Genomic DNA, 19,519 nt, shown 5'->3' with positions numbered 1-19,519 from the left:
AAACAGGAGACAAGCAGGGAAACACCTATTTTGTTTACTTGCTGAATTTCTTTGGTGTTTGAGAGGAAGGAAAAAGAGAAAATAAATAAATAGAGAACTGTGACTTTCTGTTTAACTTCATAAAGACTTTAACAATCCGGCCGGGCACGGTGGCTCACGCCTGTAATCCTAGCACTCTGGGAGACGGAGGTGGGTGGATCGCTTGAGGTCAGGAGTTTGAGACCAGCCTGAGCAAGAGCGAGACCCCGTCTGTACTAAAAATAGAAAGAAATTATCTGGCCAACTAAAATATATATAGAAAAAATTAGCCAGGCATGGTAGCGCATGCCTGTAGTCCCAGCTACTCGAGAGGCTGAGGCAGTAGGATCGCTTAAGCCCAGGAGTTTGAGGTTGCTGTGAGCTAGGCTGACGCCACGGTGCTCATTTTAGCCCGGGCAACAAAGCGAGACTCTGTCTCAAAAAAAAAAAAAAAAAAAAAAAGATTTTAGCAATCCAAGGGAGTTTTGTGTCTAGGCAAGATTTTGGACACGTGTGTAAGAAAGCTGTCCTATTCACTACCCAGCAGCAAGTTAAAATTTGGAGTAGAGCTTTCAGAATAATCTTTGCTGTTTCTTTTTTGTTATATTGCTGATCTCATATGACCTCCACTCTTTGGTCCAGACTGTAAAAGGTGGGATTTCAGAGACTCGGATTGAGAAGAGAATTGTGATCACAGGAGATGCCGATATTGACCATGACCAGGTGGGAATGCTGAGGAGATTGTGGGCATGCGGGAGGGTGGGGGGCGGTCCATGGGCAGGAAGACTGACGGATACAGGAGATTGCAAAGGATACCTCTGCCGTCTTCATCTCCAAAATGCCTCTTCAGCCACTCCAGCTCTTACTTGAGAGAAGGACAAAGGGAATGAAAATACTGGGGCCTGTGGGTTGTGGGCACAGACTGAGGAAGCCAGGAAGTGTAATGGAAAGAACATGGGAATTGGACTTGAATCTAGCTCTTAACTCTTTGGGCCACCATTTCCTCACCCATAACAAGGGGATGACAGTGCCTTCCTTTCGAAGTTGTTGTGAGGATTGAGTGAGATACAGGGCACATGGTGGGCCATTTATAACAGTAAATGGAGCTGTTCTTACTGGGGAAGGATAGTGTGGCTAAATGTGTGCTAGATGATATCAAAACGAAGGGAAGGTGTGATCCCCACCTCAGCGGGCCTTAATAGCTGGGGAGACAACAAGGGGCAGCATAGTGTGATGGACAAGTTCAGGAGACTTGAAACTTGCTTTCTGTCCTAGATCTGTCACTAACTTGCTGTGTGACCTTGGGCAAATCACTTTACTTCTGATTTTTTTCCTCTCCTAAAAGAGAGTGGGTTGATCTAGATAATTTCTGGGCCCTTCTGAGTGTTAAAATTCTATGTTTTTATGCTAATTAGGTGCTAATTGTGTGCTACAAGCAATTAGCAAATAATAAGGTCAGGATTAATGTTCCCAATTCTCTGCTGGGTGAGGTTAGAACAGTAAAGCTGCAGAGAAGAGGGGGTGGAAGAGACTGCATGCAAGTGCTTCTGGAATCATTGACAGGATTGCTAGAGCAATAATTCTGTGGCCTTTCTGCTGCTATGCTGAGTGTCTTTTAAAAAAGAAAAACTGAGCTGCAGTGCTGACAGTTCCCTTGGTATCAGGGTTAAGACTTACAGCTGAGAATACTGGGTTCAGGGTCCCAGAAACAAGACTGCAAAGCCCAGGGGGGAGACCTCACAGCCTGTTTGCCCAGCTCAGTGGGTCCTGCTGCATTATGAGCCTGCACCCACCTGCCCAGTCTGGGGTGATCAGAGCCCCTGCTGTGTACTCCATTTGCACTAGACAGCAAAAGCAATGGGATGGAAGGGGTTTGGCGTTTGGAGTGAGACAGACTTGAGTCAAATCCCGACTCTGTGACTTGCAGGTTGTGTGCCCTGGAGCAACTTACATGACTTCTCTGAACTCTAGTTTTACCATCTGTAAAATAAAGATGGTTACAGGTTTCTTCTTGGGTTCTTGTGACAAAAGGACAAACACACTTGATAGCTCAGAGAGATTCTCCAGTGTCCTTCAGTTCTTCTAGGTACTAAGAGTGCATGGAAGGGATAAGATACGGTGAACTCTGCCTGGGGAGGGAGGCACTTTAAGAAGGACTGTGGCCCAGGCGTGGTGCCTCATGCCTGTAATCCCAGCACTTTGGGAAGCTGAGGCAGGAGGATTCCTTGAGCCTAGGAGTTCAAGACCAGCCTTAGCAAGAGCGAGACCCCATCTCTACTAAAAATAGAAAAAATTAGCCGGATCTGGTAGTGCACACCTGTATTCCCAACTACTCAGGAGGCTGAGGCAGGATTGCTTGAGCCTGAGAGTTTGAGGTTGCAGTGAGCTATAATAATGTCACTCTAGCCCAGGCGACAGGGTGAGACTCTGTCTCAAAAAAAAAAAAAAAGGACCGTGAAGGAGAAGCTGTGTGGTGCAGGCTTTCATAGAGAGTCACCAAGGGGTGGGCCTGAGCTGGGCCTGAAGTATAAGCAGATGGGCTGGCAGACAGGATCTGGGAGGATAAACAGGGCCCATAGAGGTGGCAGTTCCAAGAATGCCTGGCATGGAGCCAAGAGACCAGAAGAGGAATTTTTCTTCTTCCCTTGTCCCTCCTAGCGACGGTTCTTAAGAGCCAGGGTGAGCAGTCAGCTGGTCAGTTCTAGCTGGGGTCCTTTTTGATGGGGGCGCCTGTAGGCTCAGAGACTCACAGCCCAAGGAGAGTGGTATCATTGCTCTCCTTTGACTTTCCCTCTGCTCTTTTTAGCTTTTCTGCAATAATAAAAACTCCTCCAGATGCTCAAACAGGGGCCCCACTCGAAATTAAAAAAATAGTGTGATAAAGAGGAAAGTCTGCTAGACTTGAGTTAAAAACCCTATTGCATGACTTACTAGCTGTGAAATAATAAGCACTTTATTTAACCACTGAACTTCAGTTTCCTCATCTATAAAATGGAAATAATACCATCCTAGTTCACTGAGTTGTTGAAAAGATTAAATAAGTACTGTATGCTGAAATAAAAAAATTAAAAATAAATAAATCATTGACGTTAAAAAAATAAAATTCTTTAAGACATTGAGTTTAACAGCTGCTCACCCTCTAATTACAAAAAACTATTATTAATAGCATTTCCTCTGGAGTTCTCTAATCACTTTGTCTTATAGAACAAATGCACCTATGTAACCCTAACTATTCCCACTACTTATTCTTACTGTAGAGTTTGTAGAAGGGAAACATGATTCACTCATATGCCTCGCTGCACTTATAGGACTTATAGCAAAACTCTTAAGAACTTTTAAGGTGAGGTGGCATAAGGGAATGAATGAGCTACTAATGAATAAGGAAAGGCATGATTAGAAACTATAACAAAGTCTGAATCAAGGAAATACCAAAGGTTATCTTGTATCTGATATTTATGTTTTAAGAAATTATAATCAAAATACTAAAAATAATAATAAGTACTGTGCTTAGGCTAGCACATGGCATGTAATAGGCCTTCCCCCTCTTCCTTCCTTTCTTTTACTTTAGCCAAAGACATCTCGTTCTTTTGTAGCGTGCTTCTTTACTTTTCTCTTCTGTCCTGAACTTCCTGGTTACCCTGCATGGAACACAGATTTTGTTTTGTTCTCTAGATTCACTTCTTCAGTGAATCCTTTCAGACCCACCCAGGTAGGTGCAGCTGTCACCCCTGAAGTCCCTCTTCGATTCCTTGAAGACAGCTCTAACCTTCCCTGTCTGTGTTAGCAGTCCAGGAGCCTGCCTGTGTAGGACAGAGTGGGCAAGGTAATTATCTATCAGCTGGGCTCAGCCTAAATGCTGCCGTGGTTCTGCAGACAGGACTGAATTTGTCAGGATATCAGAGAAATATGATCGATGTCCTATGATCCCTGCCTGCCTTCACCAGCCAGGCTGCTTTTTGCCTGATGGGCCTTGTTTCTGTCTTTTGTAGGTCCTGGTACAAGCCATCAAGGAGGCGAAGGAGCAGCACCCAGACATGTCAGTGACCAAGGTGGTCGTCCATCAAGAGACTGAGATTGCTGAGGATTGAGCTCAGGTAGAGGAGGGTGTTCCTGCTAGGGGTGAGGATGCCACTGTCTCAGTCTGAGAGAGCTCTGGACAGAAGCCCTCGGCACTCCGGGAGCTCATCTCCCCAAAGAGGTGTCCACACCAGGACTGTAGGAAGCAAAGTCAGAGGAGAGGCTGATGAGGAAACAGGAGATCATTAAGTATTTGGCTCCAACTAAAGCAGCCAGGTCATTTGTGTCCTCTTGCCTTTAGCAGTGCCAGCAGTGTTGGGTGAGAGGAGGAACCTTAAACTTGGATGGACACCCCCCACCTCCTGAGTTTTCACACATCTCCTGCTTCTCCAGTGCGCTTTCCCCCTCCCTTCGCTCTGCTGCTCTGTTCTCTGCTGTCTCAGGTGTCTCTCAGCCAGAACCTGGGAGGGCAGCGGAGGAGGGAAAAACAAGAAGAGCAGGGCCAGGCTATCTGGAGACGAGTGGGTTGAGGAGGGAAGCGGGGAATGGATGAAGTTCTGGGGCCAGACTAGAGAGTTGGAGGCAGGGAGGCTGCTTTTTGGGAGCCAGGGAGCCAGATAAATTCATGCCTAAAAGTAGTTTACAAATGACTTGAAGAAGCCACCAATCACCAGGTAGGACTGGGTCCTAAAAACCACTCAGGTCCCAATTGTCACTTATGGCCACAAAAACTTGGCAGTGGGACTGGGAAGCTTTCTCCTTTGCAGGGTTTAAAATTTTGCTTCTTTCTTTCTTCTAGGAACTATCCTACCCCTAACTTCCTGCCCTTCTCCCATCTAAGGGAAACCAGCGAAATGATAAAGAAGCTAATCTGCAATAGACCTCAGACTTTCAAGATTATTCTAAACCACCAGAAAATTAATTTCATTTTCTATTTGGAGTTTATACCAAGAGATTCTTCTAGATATCACTGATCCTTTTGAAGACCTTTTTCTATATTGTGATATCAGAAATTCTTCAACTTTTCACTTTATGGACTGTTTTAAAAGAGTTTTTGGTTTTTTACAGGGTGGTTTGTGACCCCTTCAGCCTAGCCTCTGCCCATTTATTTCCAAGTCCAATACTGACAGGGTCCACAGAATTCTTCAGGAAACCCTCCAAAGACTGTTAGCTGTGTTGGAGGCCAAAGCCAGCTCAGTGGAAGGAACTTCCATGCTCCTCCCCTAGTTTTATACCCTTTGGATGGCAGCAGAAACTTTATGAACCAGTTTTCTCAGAGCCAATGATGTGACTTTACCACAATGACAGGCAGGGCAACTGCCCTGACCCACAGACCCCGGAAAAATGGCCCTGTCCCTTTGTCAAGGGTGGTTTTGGTAAGGCAGAGACCTCTGCTAAGAATGTAATATTGTTTTTCCTTCCTCCCTTCTGTTCTTTCTTTTTGGAGCTTCTTTGGGTCAAAGACATAAGAAATTGCTTAAGTTATATCTGATACTGTGAATGTCTGACCGTATCTGTGGCCTTCACCTCTCCATCTGCCCTCTTACCTCATCAGAAGCAGTGGCTCCACTAAGTGCTCCCCCAGCTCCCATCTCAGGAGAACAAAACTCACGAAAAAGTAGGGACTTTTGGCCAAAAGCTCTACTGGAACATTTTTAGTGGTGATTTGGAGAAGGAAAGTTAATGAGGTTTTTAAAATAAGGTTTTCTAGTTCTGAAGAGTGTGCACTTCGCATAGGGGAAAGGTGGTTTACCTCAGTCAGATCCTCAGAAGTGTTTCCAGGTGACCATCCCTGGGCCTCTTCCATCCCGGATGATAAAGAATGTGGCTGAGAGAGGAGGTTGTGTTCTTTGACCTTTCTTCTTGCAACAGGCACCTGCTGAGGACACCCTTCTGGAGCAAGGGAACTGGCTTTCAGGGCATCCTCCCCACAGGACACCACGTGACAAGGGGCACAAGCCCCAGTGCCACTCCCACTCACCATCTAAGGTCTGTCAGGTTTTATAGGCTTGATTTTGTGGTGGGTTTTGGACTTAGTTTCTCTTCTTTTTAATTTCCTTCTTTCCTTTTTTTTTTTTGGTTTTGGTTTTGAAAATGAGAACTGATGTCCCTGATTCCTTGAAAGGATTTGGGGGCATTTTTATTCGATAGGGCTTGTCTGATCTTCCAGCTTGCTTCCCACAAACAGATCTGCCTGGAGGCTTCTTAGAATCCTAATTCTAGGCTAGTAGTGAATTTCATGAGATAGACGGTGGGTCAGAGACAGCAGTCCCTGGGGGCTCAAGGGCAGTGAGCAAAAGAGAAGTCTGAACCTCTGCTCCCGACAGTGGAGCCGGAGGCGCTTGTCCAGAGTCTCCACTAGATGACTTTGGTTTAGACAAACTCAACTGGTTTGAACTGATTTCGGGTGTGTGCATTTTTCTTTTGGCATCTAGGTGACACTTTTACTACCAACAGGAGGGAAGGGAAGAGCACAGGTGAGATGTGGGACAGATGGGGAAAAAGAGATTGTCCTAGCTCAGGAACAAACCAGAGCTCTTGGGGCTCCCAAAGCTGAAACCTGTGGAATGAAGCGGATGGGGGACAGGAAGAGGGCACAGTGCGGCTATTTAAAAATTTGGCATACTGAGTATTCTGCCATCTGGATCCGTGCGGCAGCTTTCACAGCACAGGACCATGGGCGGGGGGCGGGGGGCAAGGGCTGAACTTTCCCTCAGCTGTTACCAACCCACTTGTCTCTGCTTCCTTGTCTCTAACTGGACCAGCTCTGAGCAGCCATGATTTCACCAAGCCCAGCGAGACGGGTGTCCTTCCAGGCCTCTTCCCCTTTCCTCCATCTCTGGCAACAGATCTTGGGATTTGGCGATTGTTTGGATTTTTTTTCTTTCTGCAGTTGTGTGTGTGTGAAGAAAACTGACTCTGTCCAGATAGAAACGGTGAAGAGGGGGAGGAGAGTTACATTTCCAGGGTCAAAAACTTGGCAACAGTTTTCCTAAAGTGACTCAGACACACCACAGTAACAACTCTCACTGCAGTTTTATTTTCACTTGAGAAATAAAATTTGCTCCAAGCCACATGAGGTCTCTGGCACCCACCCACAAAACAAGACTTGTATCCATAAGCCGAGGGTTCAGGGAGCCTAACTGCAGGGACCTGTCAGGGCACTCTGCCTGGCCCCCTCCCTGAGGCCCGTCACTGTGTTGGGGGAAGCCCGCGGTGGCTGGGGGTGAGGAGCCAACAGTCCACCTTGCAAACGGAACCAGAGCTGTGGCCTAACCAGGCCCCCTTAATGCTCGTGGGAAATCTCTGCCCAGGATCTCAGCCCCAGGCTGGTTGTTTTTACAAATCTCTCAAATGTATTATTTTGGTGACAAAAATGAAGGAGCTTTGTAAATTTTTTAAAAAATTATGAATCATATCAAGTAGTTTACATTTCTTCATAAAATAGGAACTATGGCAGCAGAATCAAATTGGCAAAATCCTTAGATTAAACAGGAAATAGGTCTGCTGTTCTGGCCTTTTGTAGAAGTAGCTGTAGTGTTTAGGTATGTGTTTGGTCTTGCTTCTTGTATTGCATTTTTCAATAAACTTAAAAAAAAAAAAAAGGACTGACTGTGAGGATTGATCCACTTTTAAATTTCTCTTCTCCTATCAGCAACTTGGGAAAAATTAAACATGGGTGGGAGAGACTTTTAAACTCAAGCTATTCTCTAAAGTAAACTAAGCAAGGAGAGAAAGGAGCTGCTCAGACCTCTTTGGGGAGGAGCCCGACCTCACATGAAGGCAGTGGCAGTGGTGTAGCCCTAATGGGATATACCCCGCACGGCTAAGGAAGAAAGGGATTGACGTAGGGGGAGTTAAAGGCTCAGTCCCCATCCCCGATGGCAGTGGAGGGTCTCAACTCCACCCCAATGCCCATCTTCCCAGAGTCCCAAAGCCTGTCACCAGTGCCGCTTTGGAGGGCGCCTGCCCCAACCTGTAACATCCCAACCTACCTCCAAGTATTAGAATAGGGTCCTTGCCCACCATTTGAGGTTTGCCAAGACACCAGGTGCATCTCCCCAATCACCCTGGCCTGGACCTCCAAGTCCCCTCAGGGCTAAGGCCACATGTGGAAGCTGAAGAAATTCCCGAGGCCGAGCCATGCTAGTCGTCTCCCCTCTCCACGTTGAAACACACCCTCTCCAGCTCACTGGGCCCTAGTGCGGTTGGCATTTCTCTGCCCACACGCAGGTCAGGATGCCTCAGCACCTGCTGTGGTCGGAGTAGCCATCCCCGGCCTGGGATGTGACTGAAGCATCTACTAAACATGGGACTCCTGGTCTTCTGTTCCTATTACCATGGTCCATGCTGCAGCCTCATTGCAGGCTGCCCCTCCGCTCCTCAGACCCGGGCCCCCAAGTCCCCTCCTCCCAATTTGGCATACCCCCCCAGACTGAGGCGGTCCAGCCGTGGCCAGCTTCGGTGAGCACAGTCCCGAGCTGCTGTGCCCCCAAGGAGGAGCTCCCCGAGGCCCAGATCCAGAGACTTGGAATGTTCAATGCAGGATCCCGAGGGCTGCACGGTGATAATCACGTGGCCAGTCTGGGTCCGGGGACCCCAAGGTGGGGGCAGGCCCGGGCCCTTCAGCGGGTAGCTGTTGAACAGGGCAGATAACCCCAAGCGAGGATTAGCAGGCTCTGAACGCAGACTCCGCACTGACGGGACGGGTGAGGTACCCCGACGTGGGGACAGGTCCCAAATTTCTGGCTCTGCGCAGCCTACAGCTCGGGGAGTCCTCGGGCCGGGGCTGGGAAGGAGAGCGCAGTCCCAGCCGGGGCCGTCGGGGGGCCCGAGCGCCTGGGCCCGCAGCACCCCCTGGCGGAGCCGCCGCGTCTCCAAGTCTCGGTTCTCATACAGCAGCGTGTTGGCGCAGATGAACACAAACAGGCCGACGCCCATGATCACCGGGCCCAGGAGCCGCAGCCGCTCATGCGGGCCATGACCCCGGCCGGCGCCGCGCCCCTCGCGTCGCAGCTCGCTCAGGGGGGGTGAGCTGGCATTGGCGGCCCGGGGGCCCGGGGCCCCGGCTCGGTGCGGCCAGTAGCCGGCCACTGCGATGCCCATGCCCACCAGTACCACGAGCGCCCCCAGCGCGGCGAACGCCCCCGACGGCGAGCGCAGCCGCAGCCGCGCCCGCACCCGCAGAGGCTCCGGCGGGGAGCGCGGGCGCCGGCGGCGGCCCAGCCGGCGGCCCAGGCGAGAGACGCGGCCCTCGGGGCTCCTCCGCACCTCCCCGCAGTCTCCGGGGCTCCCAGCCGTCATCTCGCCGTCGTCTGGGCGCTCTGCGGAGAGAAGATGGTTGGCAGGGACTGGACCGACGGACCTAGGTTCGGGGAGCCAGGCTCGGGGCCCAAATCCGGGAGGGAAGCTCGGGCCGCCTCGCCCAGGCCGCTTGGAGATCCCTGGCGGCCACCCCCGGATTTTCCCGGGCTGCGAGGCGGGGAGCCTCCAACGCTCGGGTTTTCCGCAGCGGAGCTCGGAGCCAGGGACGCGCGGCAGAAGCCGGAGTTGGCCCGGCCTGCGGGCGGAGAGGCGGGAGGGGGGCGCGGGCTGCTCCCTGGCGCATCCCCGGCTGCGGGGCTCCGGCCGCCTGTACCCCGCGCGGGTCCCGGACCTCGGGAAGCGTGGGGCCCCAGGCAGCGGCGTCTCCTGGGTAAGTACCGCCCGGGCTCGACCCCACCCCCGCACGTGGCAGCACGGCACTGAGGGAGGGAGAGGGAGCTCAGGCCGCCCTAGTCCGCAGGGGTCGCTCGTGGGCCCCACCTCCCCCCTACTGCGCTTTACATACCGCAGCGTGGGAAGGAAGGAGGGGATGTCACCGACTCCAGCCTCTCCCTGCCCGCCCCCTCCTTCCAGACCTCGGTCAGCACTGAAGCTGCAGCAGGACAGACTTGAGCTAGACTCCGGGAAGACCGCTCTGACCAAGACCAGGCAGTCAGAAGAGAGGAGGCAGCTCCGGACTTTGTCCAGGATTTCTGTCAACTCCGCGCAAAAGAGGCCTCTCCCTCCCCCGGCGGCCCGGCCAGGGCCGGAGGCAGGGGGCTGCCGGTGCAGGGCGCACGGCCTCGCCGGACGGACTCCCCTCCCCGCTCTCCCGTCGGCCTGGGCAAGGCTGTTCCCAGGTTGCGGCGTTTCCGATTCAGGATGCTCCAGATGAATCATCCGCCTTTCCCGCCGCCTGGCCTCCTTTCCGGCCTCCTCCGCCCGAGGCCTCAGTGGCCGGGGTCCCGGCTAGCGCAGCACCGCCCCTGTGCCTCAGGCCGCCCGGGTCCGGGCCACGCAGCTGAAGCCCCTCCCGGCTGCTAGTTGCGCGGACCTGCGGCCTGAGGCCTGGGTCCCAGCCGGGGCAGGAGCCGCCGAGTGGCGTGCGGTGTGGCCCCACGAAAGGGAGGTGGTGGGAGGGAACGTGGCCCCCGGCCAGGCACCCAAGCCGCAGGAGCCGAGGGTAGGACCTCGCGTCCAGCGGTGCGTCCTCCGCCCCCGTCTGGTTTCTAAACGGCTGCAACGCTGGAAAGGAGGAGGCCTTGCTCCCCTACCCACGCCCCATCTGCACCCCGAAGCTCAAAGCAGGACACCCATCCCTGCTCCGCTCACACAGGGGCGCCGAAGGCCCGGGCCTAGCACGAACCGCAGCGGCCACCGTGTCCCAAGCCTGGTTTCACAGATGGAAACTGCGGCCCAGAGAGGCTGAGGAGTCCGCCGGGGTCACACCGCCACACGAGGCGGGGACTTCACCAGGGCCCGACAACGGGCTCCTGGACTCTAGCCCTGGGCACCCGGCACCTCTTGGCACGGCCACAGGAGCGTCCTGGGAGGAGGCGAAGTCCGTTCTCTCCTTATCCCTGAGTGTGTCCCCAGCCGCAAACAGAAGTGACCACCCGCCTCAAGCCAGAGCTGGCGCCCGGCCCCAACTCCAGAGATGTCACCCCCTAGGCCCCGGCGCGTCCCTGCCTGGAGGAAGATGAAAACATACAGAGCAAAGAGATGGGGACATGCTCAGGGACCCCGAAACTCTGGAGGGCGTGAGTCGACGCTGGGGACCCCACGCAGGCACAAACTTGGAGACACAGCCCGACCGTCCCAGGTCGCGGGAAGTTGCTCGGGGCCGAGTCCCCCGTACTCTGGAGTTCTCCCGCCACCGGCCGCGGCCACACTCCGGCCGGGCAGAAAGGGAGGCCCGAGCTCCCGCCCTCGGGGACAGTGGCGAGGGAGGAGCCAAAGGAAAAGTTAGGGGAAGTGGGGAGCAAACCCGGGGATCCTGGCTCGGCTCACCTAGTTCGGCCGGTCCGGGCGTGAGTGCGCGCGCCGAGCCTCCCCGCGCCGCCTGGGGCTCCACGGAGCCCGGGCCCCGCCCCGGCCCCGCCCCGCCCGGCGCCGCCCCCCGGGCCCCCGGCCCCTCCGCGGCAAAAGGGCGGCAACTCGGGTCTGGGGGGCGCAGGTAAGCGCTGTGTGCGCGCCTGGTGACTCCGAGCCTCCGGGGGCCCGAGTGCTGCCATCCCCACTCCCTCCCGCAGCTTACATCGCTTGCAGAGGCTCCGAAGGGCGCCCCCTTCCTCTGTGGGGAGACTGAGACCCCAGCACCGAGAACCCCGCGTCCAGCCCCGCAGCCCGAGCCTGCAGACTGAGAATCCGGAGCCCGCACACCCGCCCCCGCCTCGCAGAAGCGGCGGCCTGAGTCCTTGCTCTGCCACGACCCCACGGCGCCCCCTCGGTCTGAGCCTCACTGCCTTCATCTGCAAAATGGGCCCAACGCCGCTGCCTCGCCAGATGCTGAGAAGCAAATCCGGCGCCGAGGGCAGAGTCGCGGGCACCCCCGGGCGGAGCGGACGTGGCGGGCCGCCCCGAGACGGGCGCGCCCAGGCTCCCGCGGGGCAGCCGCGCCGGCCCCAAATAAGGAGGAGGGTCCCGAGGGCCGCGGCGGCCCAGCCGACCGGCCTGACCGGGGCCCGGCCTGGCCGCCCCGCCCGCCCCTGGAGCGAGAATGCGGAGCGCGAGCCGGGGGGCGGGCTGGCGGCCCAGTTTCCATGATGCGGGGGGCGGGCTCCGAGGCGGAGGGGTGGTGCGGGCCGGCTTCCAGGCCCCGCGCCCGGGCCCCTCGGGAAGAATTTCCGGCCTGGGGTAGATTACAGCCCGCCCCTCCCCCCGGCCGCGGGGACCCCCCGGCTCGCGGGGCTGGCGGGAGGGGGAGGGGCGGTAATGAGCCCCGGCTGTGCGTCGGGGGCGGGGAGGGGACCCGGGCGAGCGGCGGGGCTGGACCACCCCCCTGAGCGGGGCGGGGCCGGGTCCTGGAGCCACTCGGCCCTCGAAGCCCCGCTCCCGCCCTCTGGCTCTGCAGAGGGGCCTGGGGGGGGCGGTGCCCTCCGGAGCCAGGCGTCCTCGCGAGGGACCCAGCCCATCCCTGGCGGCGGATCCTCCTCCGGGGCACCGTGAGGCCACCGCGGTCCAGAGGAGGCCACAGGGGGCGAGGCCGAACCTCGGCTCCAGGGCCTCCCTCCCGCCTCCCCCGTCGGACTGGAGGCTCCTGAGCGCTGAGCCCCGACGAGCGCGCCCTCGGCCCTGCGGCTGCCGCTCGGCTGAGGCTGTGGCCTCCTCCCGCCGCCTCCCTTCCGCACCCCCAGCGACCCCACCTCCGCCCTCACCGCTTTCCCTCCCACTCCGGGCTCGCTCAGTTTCCCCACCCAACACCTGACTCCTCGTTCCCTGCTCTTCCTGGGGACACCAGTTCTGGGAGCCAAAGCCTGGACAGTGTCCCCATCCTTGCTGTCACCACCTGCTCCTCCTGACTGCTCTGGGCGTCCCTCAGTCTCCCTTGGCTTTCCTCCCTCCCTGGCCCTCTGCCCTCCCTGTGTTGGGGCTCCTGCCTGGGCCAGCAGCTAGTCACCTCCCTGGACCCCTCGGTCATCCCGTATTCCTGCTCCTCCCTGTCTCCTCTCTGCGAGGGGCCCTACTGTCCACGCAAGCACAGTCGTCACCTAAACCTCTTCTCTCCCCCTTCCAACCAGTCCATCAAGTCTTAGGGACCCTGCTCTTTCCCTCTCGAATTAGCCATATTCTCCCTTCCCCGTAGCCACTGTCCTGCTCAGGCCACAAGTCTGGCCCAGGCCATCAGCATCTCTTGCCTGGAGCCCACATGGCCTTGCTGCCTCCTGCCCTCCTAGCTGTCTGCAGACAGGCACCAAGCATCTTTCTATACTGACTCTGAACCTGCCACTCCCTGCCTAAAACCATCAATGACTCCCCAGTGTTGTCCAAACAGAGTTTAATATCTTCTCTTGCCACTACAGACTGGTCCCTGGCCCTCTCAGGGCTCCCTCAGGGCCTGCCCAGTTCCTTGCCTTCTGTCCAGAACACCCCCTCCCCTGTCGTCCTCTTTCTGCCTTCTACTCATTCTTCAGACCTCTGACCCTCACGACACCGGGAGCTTCCCTGTGCACAGGTGAACTGAAATCACTGTTTGGGAGTGGGGTCTGTCTCCTGTCTGTGTCCCCACTGGTGGTGAGGGCAGGATTGGGTCTGTCTTGCTCAGCCCTGGAGCCCTGTGCCTGGCACAGTGTCTGCCCCCCTCCATCCCTCCCTGTTGCAGGAATGTGTGCAAGGCTGGTGTCTCCCCCCACCGCTGGACCCCTTCCTGTTCTCCACCCTGGGGCCCCAGTCCAGACAGTAGGGGAGAAAGGACTCAGCTCTCTGTTTCCCGTCTATATGGGAGGAAGGATACTTAGCTTCCAGGTTTGTTTCGAAGGTTGTGTGAGAGTGCACATGTTCAGTGCCTGGCACCAAGTGGGTGCCAGCAAACAGCCTCTCCCCCCTCTGCCCATGGGGTTTCAGGTACAGAGGGCCGTGTTTGGGGGTATAGACACCTCCCTGGGCTTGTTTAGGGTGGCAGGGGAGGGAAGGGTCCCCTTTCCCAGATATAACCCAGTTTAATTCTCTTGAGAGCGCTGGGAGGTCAATGTTGTGCCTAGTTTACCGAAGTGACTGGGAAGAGGCAAAGAGACCTGCCCACAGACAAGCCAGACTGGTGTCCTCTCCCTCTGCAGAGAGACCTCCCCAGGTTTGTTTGGTTTGTCCTGTGGATGTGCAGACGTTTGGGTAGCCAGTGGCCTGGCTATTGGGACAGTGATGGCCCCCGGGAGACCTGGATCCCTCCGCAATCTGCCCTGGCATCTGTGTGACCTGGACTCCTTCACTTCTGAACCAGGAGGGTCCTGGATGGGATGTTCCCTGGGGACCTGGGTGATGACCATTTCTCCCCCAAACTTTTCTATGGAGGCAGGGAACGTGACACAGTGACCCTGAGGCCCCTGCCAATCTGAGGCTCCCTGTCCTCTCCAGAAGCTACCCTGGGGAAGGAGTGGCTGTCACCTCCTACATGTCACAACCCACCCCAGGCCACAGCACAGCAGGGCCTGCAAATTCAACTTCTGTAATCTCTACTTTTGGAACGAGGCCAGCCCTGTCTGTGCTCCGTTGGGTTTCCTGCCTGAGCCCCAGTCCTTGATTCAGGGTGGCCTGAGAGAGCACTGAGAGGACATAGCCCAATGCCAGTGTGGCCTCCACACACTGTGCCTTGTGGCTTCTTCCCAGAGAGGCCACGACCTCCACGAGGACTTAAGAGCTGGTGTGGTGGTTTGTTGCCCCTGTAGTCCTGATAAGGAAAACCCCCATGTATTACTTGGCACAGCAGCCACCTGAGACCCCCACCCCTCACGGAAGACCCGCATCAGCATAATACTAACCTACCACCTGGCCCATCAACTAATCTGTTACCTGGCATATCAGCATAACACTACACCTATTACCTGGTGCAGCAACATAATACTAACCTATTACCTGACACAGCAACTAACCTATTACCTGGTGGGCATTAGTCACCTGAGACCCCACCCCTTGGATCACCCCAACTTAATGAAAGTGGGAAAAATCGGGTAGACGGGTAAACCTCGATTCTCGGACTCTCCGTGTGTCGCTCAGTTTGTCCTCGGGACCACTCGCTGTAACACTTGCTGTAACAGTCCCAGCTGCTCTGGAGGCTGAGGCAGGAGGATCACTTGAGCCCAAGAGTTGGAGACTACAGTGCACTATGATTACACCTGTACTTAGCCACTGCACTCCTCTGGGCAACACAGCGAGACCCTGCCTCTAAAAATAAATAAATAAATAGATAGATAAATTCAGAGCCTGGGTTCAGAGGGGAGAGCATGGTCTGGGGCCCGGTTTTCATTACGCTGCTCAGTCATTTGCTAGGTGACTTTGGGCCAGTCTCAATGCTTCTCAGCGTTCCTGCCTCTGTAATGTGTCCTTCACAGGTAGGATGGTGTGCAGATTCAATGAGATAATTGGCAGGTAGAATCCAGATCCCAATGCCCATTTTATAAGGGCAGAAATCAATGCCCAGAGAGGGGCAGTGACTTGCCCAAGGCAACCCAGCTAGTGAATGGCAGACCCACAGGCTTCAAGACCCACACTCACAAGGTCCCATCTGGGGCTCAAATCCTTAGAGGGCAATGGCCCTGGGTTGTGAACCCCAAATCCATCTCCTCCTATCCCATGAAATCTCTGAGCTGGATGACTGTGGGTTCCTTACTGAATGTCTCTGGGCTACTGCCAAAGCCCTAGGGAGAATGAGCTCCCCATCTCCACTGCTTTAATTAATTAACTAATTAATTAATTAATTTTTTGTTTTGAGACAGGGTCTTGCTCTGTTGCCCAGGCCAGAGTGCAGCTCACAGCAATCTCAAACTCCTGGGCTCAAGGGATCCTCCTGCCTCAGTCTCCCAAGTAGCTGGGACTACAGGCACATGCTACCTCACCTAGTTAATTTTTCTACTTTTTGTAGAGATGAGGTCTCGCTGTGTTGCTCAGGCTGGTCTCTAACTCCTGGCCTCCCAAAGTGCTAGGATTACAGGCGTGAGCCACGGCACCCAGCCTCCACTGCTTTTTGAAGCCCAGAGAAGAGATGGAGGCAGAGCCTGGGTGATGCTAGGAAGGTCAGGGAAATGAGAGCTCCCTGGGAGCCAGGGCGATCCTAGCACCCACCTGAGTCCTTAGGCAGAGGGGTAAGTAGGAATGTCACCATCTCACTGAGCTGCCCCTGGCTACCAGGCCCTTTATACCCTTTACTTGAGTGTGCGTGCTCTCGCCTGTGTCACACGTGCAGAAACTGAGCTTCAGCGAGGTCCAGGCTTGCCAGTGGTCATGTCGCTGGTCAGTGGTCCAGCCAGGGCTGGAAATAGCTTGTTGTTGTTGTTTGAGACAGTGTTTCACTCTGTTGCCCAGGCTGGAGTACAGCAGAGTCATCATAGCTCCCTGCAGCTTCAAACTCCTGGGCCCAAGTGATCCTTCTGCCTTGGCCTCCTGAGTAGCTGGGACTACAGGCGCGCGCCACCGTGTCTGGCAAAATTGCATAATTTTGAGAATATCTGCGTGTTTCCTCCCCCTCCACTGTAAATTAGGAGGATAGCGCTGTTGTGCAGAAAGGTGCGCTCAGAGGGGAGCAGGGCTACAGGCAGCCCACAGTGGTGACATGTAACACCAACAAGAAATCCATGTTTGTTGTAAACCACTGTGATTAATTTGTCACTGCAGCACAACCCACTGCAAGTTAATACAACTGGCAGTAGTGAGCACTTGTTAAATAGTAGCTAATCAGGTGATTGTTTTATTTCAGTCGCAGAACAATGGGCCTGGCTGACGTTGCCAGAGCAGAATTTAGGGACGGTGGTGACTTGCTTTTAAACAAGATAGAAGCATATTTTACCTTCGCTTTACAGCGGGAGCATTCGCTGTGCAGGGTGCTCTGCCATGCCTAACGTGTGGCACTCGCCTTGTCCTTGTGGTTGAGGATGCTCCTGGCTGTTCCCCTCCCCGGAGTCTGCAGACCAAGCAGAGAGAATGGGGATGGGGCCCCCTTTTGAAGGCACAGCACCCAATGCACAGGTCCAGCGTGCCCCCTGTCAGCACCAGGTCACGTGGCCGCACCTAAGCTCCAGGGGAGGCTGGGCAGTGGATACTGGGAGACAGCTAGGAGTCTGCCACGGGGGTGTGCCACCTCCATTTCCTGACAAATCGCACTGCTGATGAGGCACTGAGCGCCTGTCCCTGGGAAAGCAGAGCGTGGACCTCCGTGGATTCCAGGTGAGAATCCTCCAGGGCAGGCCCCAGTTCCAGGGGGCAGCCCCTGCATCGGGGCGGCGCCCAGGGCTTGGCAGCCGGGCCGAGCGTTGTTGCCCCGAGGCGCTGGGACGCCGACGCGACGCCCCTCCGAGGGCCCGGGCGCCCCCTGGCGGCAAGGCCGCGCACCTGCCCGGCCGCCGCGTTCAGGGCGGAGAAGCCGATCCGCTCTCTGCCGACCTCCCACGCGGCGACCCGTGTGTTCCCCGATCCAGGACCCAGGGCCGCTGGCCTTCGGGCCTCACGAATGATCTCCCATGCCTACGGCACAAAGGATTCCCCTTGGGAAGGTCGGGGAGCGCGGAGGAGGAGGACGGGAAACGTTGTGGCTAAACCGCATGGCACCAAGCCCCATGGAGTGTGGGGGGTCGGGTCGGATTTACCCGGCTGTGAGATTTACACAGCGAGGTGCTGCTCAACCGAGGTCCCCAGAAATCCTCTCACGGCGCAGTGAGAGCAGCACTACCCTCATTTCTGCTACCGATGAGGGCCCTGACACTCAGAGACACAAAATGACTTACCCAGTTAGGTAAGTGACCCAGCCAGGCTCAACCCGAGACTGCCTCAGTCTCAGCCCAAATTCTGGCCCTGGAGTAGTTGTCCCGGGCTCTGCTGTGCACCTCCACACCTCCAGGCTTGCCTGGCCTCGTCCCTGCAGTGGGCATCCAGCCCAGGCCTGTAGAAATTTCCTTCATCTGACGGGCCACATGTCCTTTGAAATTCGTGATGACTATTTCACCATTGCAAAGGGGACAGAAGGCCCAGGGAGCCCCTCGTCTACAAGCACCCTCTTCCCCTTCCTTCACGCCGGAGGCTTGGAGGCCAGACCCAGGTGCCAGCTGCTCTCTGGCCTGGTTGGAGATGCTCCTGGCTGTTCCCCTCCTCTGAGTCTGCAGACCAAACAGAGAGAATGAGTTGGGGACCCCCTTTTTAAAAGCATAGCACCCAGTGCACACTGAGCATCAGTGCTTTGCTGCTCATTTTACAGATGAGGAGACCAAGGACATGGCAGGCGGCAGTGGGGTCCCCAAGGGGTGCCTCCCTCCTTGATATCAAGACTCTGAGGAGGGAGCTGGGGACTGCAGGATTCAGCCCCAGTGGAGCAACTAGCGTGCGTGAGCTTTGAAGGGGCAGGAAAGGCCCTTGGGCAGGTAGGAACAGATGGGAGCTGCCACCCACTGACTGAGCACTCCCGCTAAGCTGGCCCTGCAGGAAGCCATTGACCTTACCTCCTGTAAGGTGAGCAGGTGTTGAGCTATTTTCTGCTTCCAGGCTCAGGGGTGACATGACCCCCCACCCCAACTCACGTAGTATAGGGCAACATCAGGACTCCAGGCCAAGTCTGTCTGACTCCAAAATCTCCATGCAGAGTTGGGAGATAAAGGTAGGAATTATCCCCATTTTACCGATGAGGAAACAATGGTCCAGAGAGTTTAAGTAGGTTGTCCAAGGTCACACAGCAAGAAGGTAGACACAGTCATACACTCTTAGAATCTCTCATGTCCTCATCTGTAAAATGTGGTCAACACGCTGTCCTTACAGGAGTGTGGTGAAGACTAAATAACTTGATGTGTAAAACTCCTTCCACCCTGCCTGGCACATAGTGGTGCATAGTAGGTGCACAGTCAGTACTGGATCATTCACCTGGTCTCCTATAGATATTTTTAAAGCCTTAAGTCCCTAATCACATTACAGTAAGAAGAGATAGCCCAAAGGATTCGGAGAAAATGTTCTCAAATGGAGGTCCTTGAAGATTTTCTTCACAGAGACACCAGCACCTCCAATCATTAAGCTAATACACTCTCCTGCAGGGCTCGCCATGCTTCTGCAACACTGTTGTGTCCAGCGAAAATTTCTGGTTTGGAAGAAACACTGATGATGCACCAAGAGACTTTTTAAACCTCTTTTGGTTTAAATTAGCCTCTTGGCTAATTCTCTTGCCAAGAGTTGCTTGAGGGAAAAAAAATAAGATGAATAAAATATCATTGAAAGAATACAGTAGACTTTAATGGTAGCTAAGTGACAGTTTTGGGGGGGGTCTACATTGTAGTGGCTGATGATGTGGTCAGGAATATTCAGGAAGGTGGGGGAGGAATTGCTAAGCATCAACTCCGGAGGCTGCGGAATGGTGCCCTGAGAGGATTACGAAAGTGCCCAGTTAACAGGCTTGGACGCTTTCCACTTTTCTTGCAGTTATAAATAACACCAGTGTAAACACCTTTGTACTTGGAGCTCTTTTCTTTGCATTGTCACCTCAGGATAAATGCCCAGG

The 19,519-nt window shown here is 55.1% G+C and overlaps 2 protein-coding genes across 3 annotated transcripts in view; one reads left to right on the top strand and one right to left on the bottom strand.

Moving 5' to 3' along the window:
* The window catches only part of EPB41 (erythrocyte membrane protein band 4.1), a 115,019-nt gene extending 107,395 nt beyond the window's left edge, over positions 1-7,624 (top strand). Inside the window, exons 17-19 of the mRNA XM_045545739.1 lie at positions 661-741; positions 4,008-4,112; positions 4,835-7,624. Coding sequence (XP_045401695.1) covers positions 661-741; positions 4,008-4,106 — 180 coding nt within the window. The 3' untranslated portion in view covers positions 4,107-4,112; positions 4,835-7,624. The remainder of the gene's footprint in view (positions 1-660; positions 742-4,007; positions 4,113-4,834) is intronic.
* TMEM200B (transmembrane protein 200B) lies at positions 7,057-19,182 on the bottom strand. 2 transcript variants are annotated; one of them, XM_045545738.1, is made up of 3 exons: positions 18,477-19,182; positions 17,769-18,137; positions 7,057-9,359 (listed from the first exon to the last, which is right to left on the bottom strand). In XM_045545738.1, exon 3 carries the CDS (start codon positions 9,337-9,339, stop codon positions 8,419-8,421), a length of 921 nt encoding a protein of 306 aa, XP_045401694.1. In that variant the 5' UTR covers positions 9,340-9,359; positions 17,769-18,137; positions 18,477-19,182; the 3' UTR covers positions 7,057-8,418. The 2 variants fall into 2 exon arrangements, with proteins under 2 accessions (XP_045401694.1, XP_045401693.1); XM_045545737.1 differs by lacking the exons at positions 17,769-18,137; positions 18,477-19,182 and having other exon boundaries at positions 7,057-10,680.
* Between the last annotated feature and the right edge of the window lie 337 nt (positions 19,183-19,519).

The sequence above is a fragment of the Lemur catta genome, chromosome 3 (assembly GCF_020740605.2).
Source record: "Lemur catta isolate mLemCat1 chromosome 3, mLemCat1.pri, whole genome shotgun sequence".
NCBI classification, from domain to species: Eukaryota; Metazoa; Chordata; class Mammalia; order Primates; family Lemuridae; genus Lemur; species Lemur catta.
Note: the sequence above shows the minus strand (reverse complement) of the source record. Positions and strands in the feature narration are given on the sequence as shown.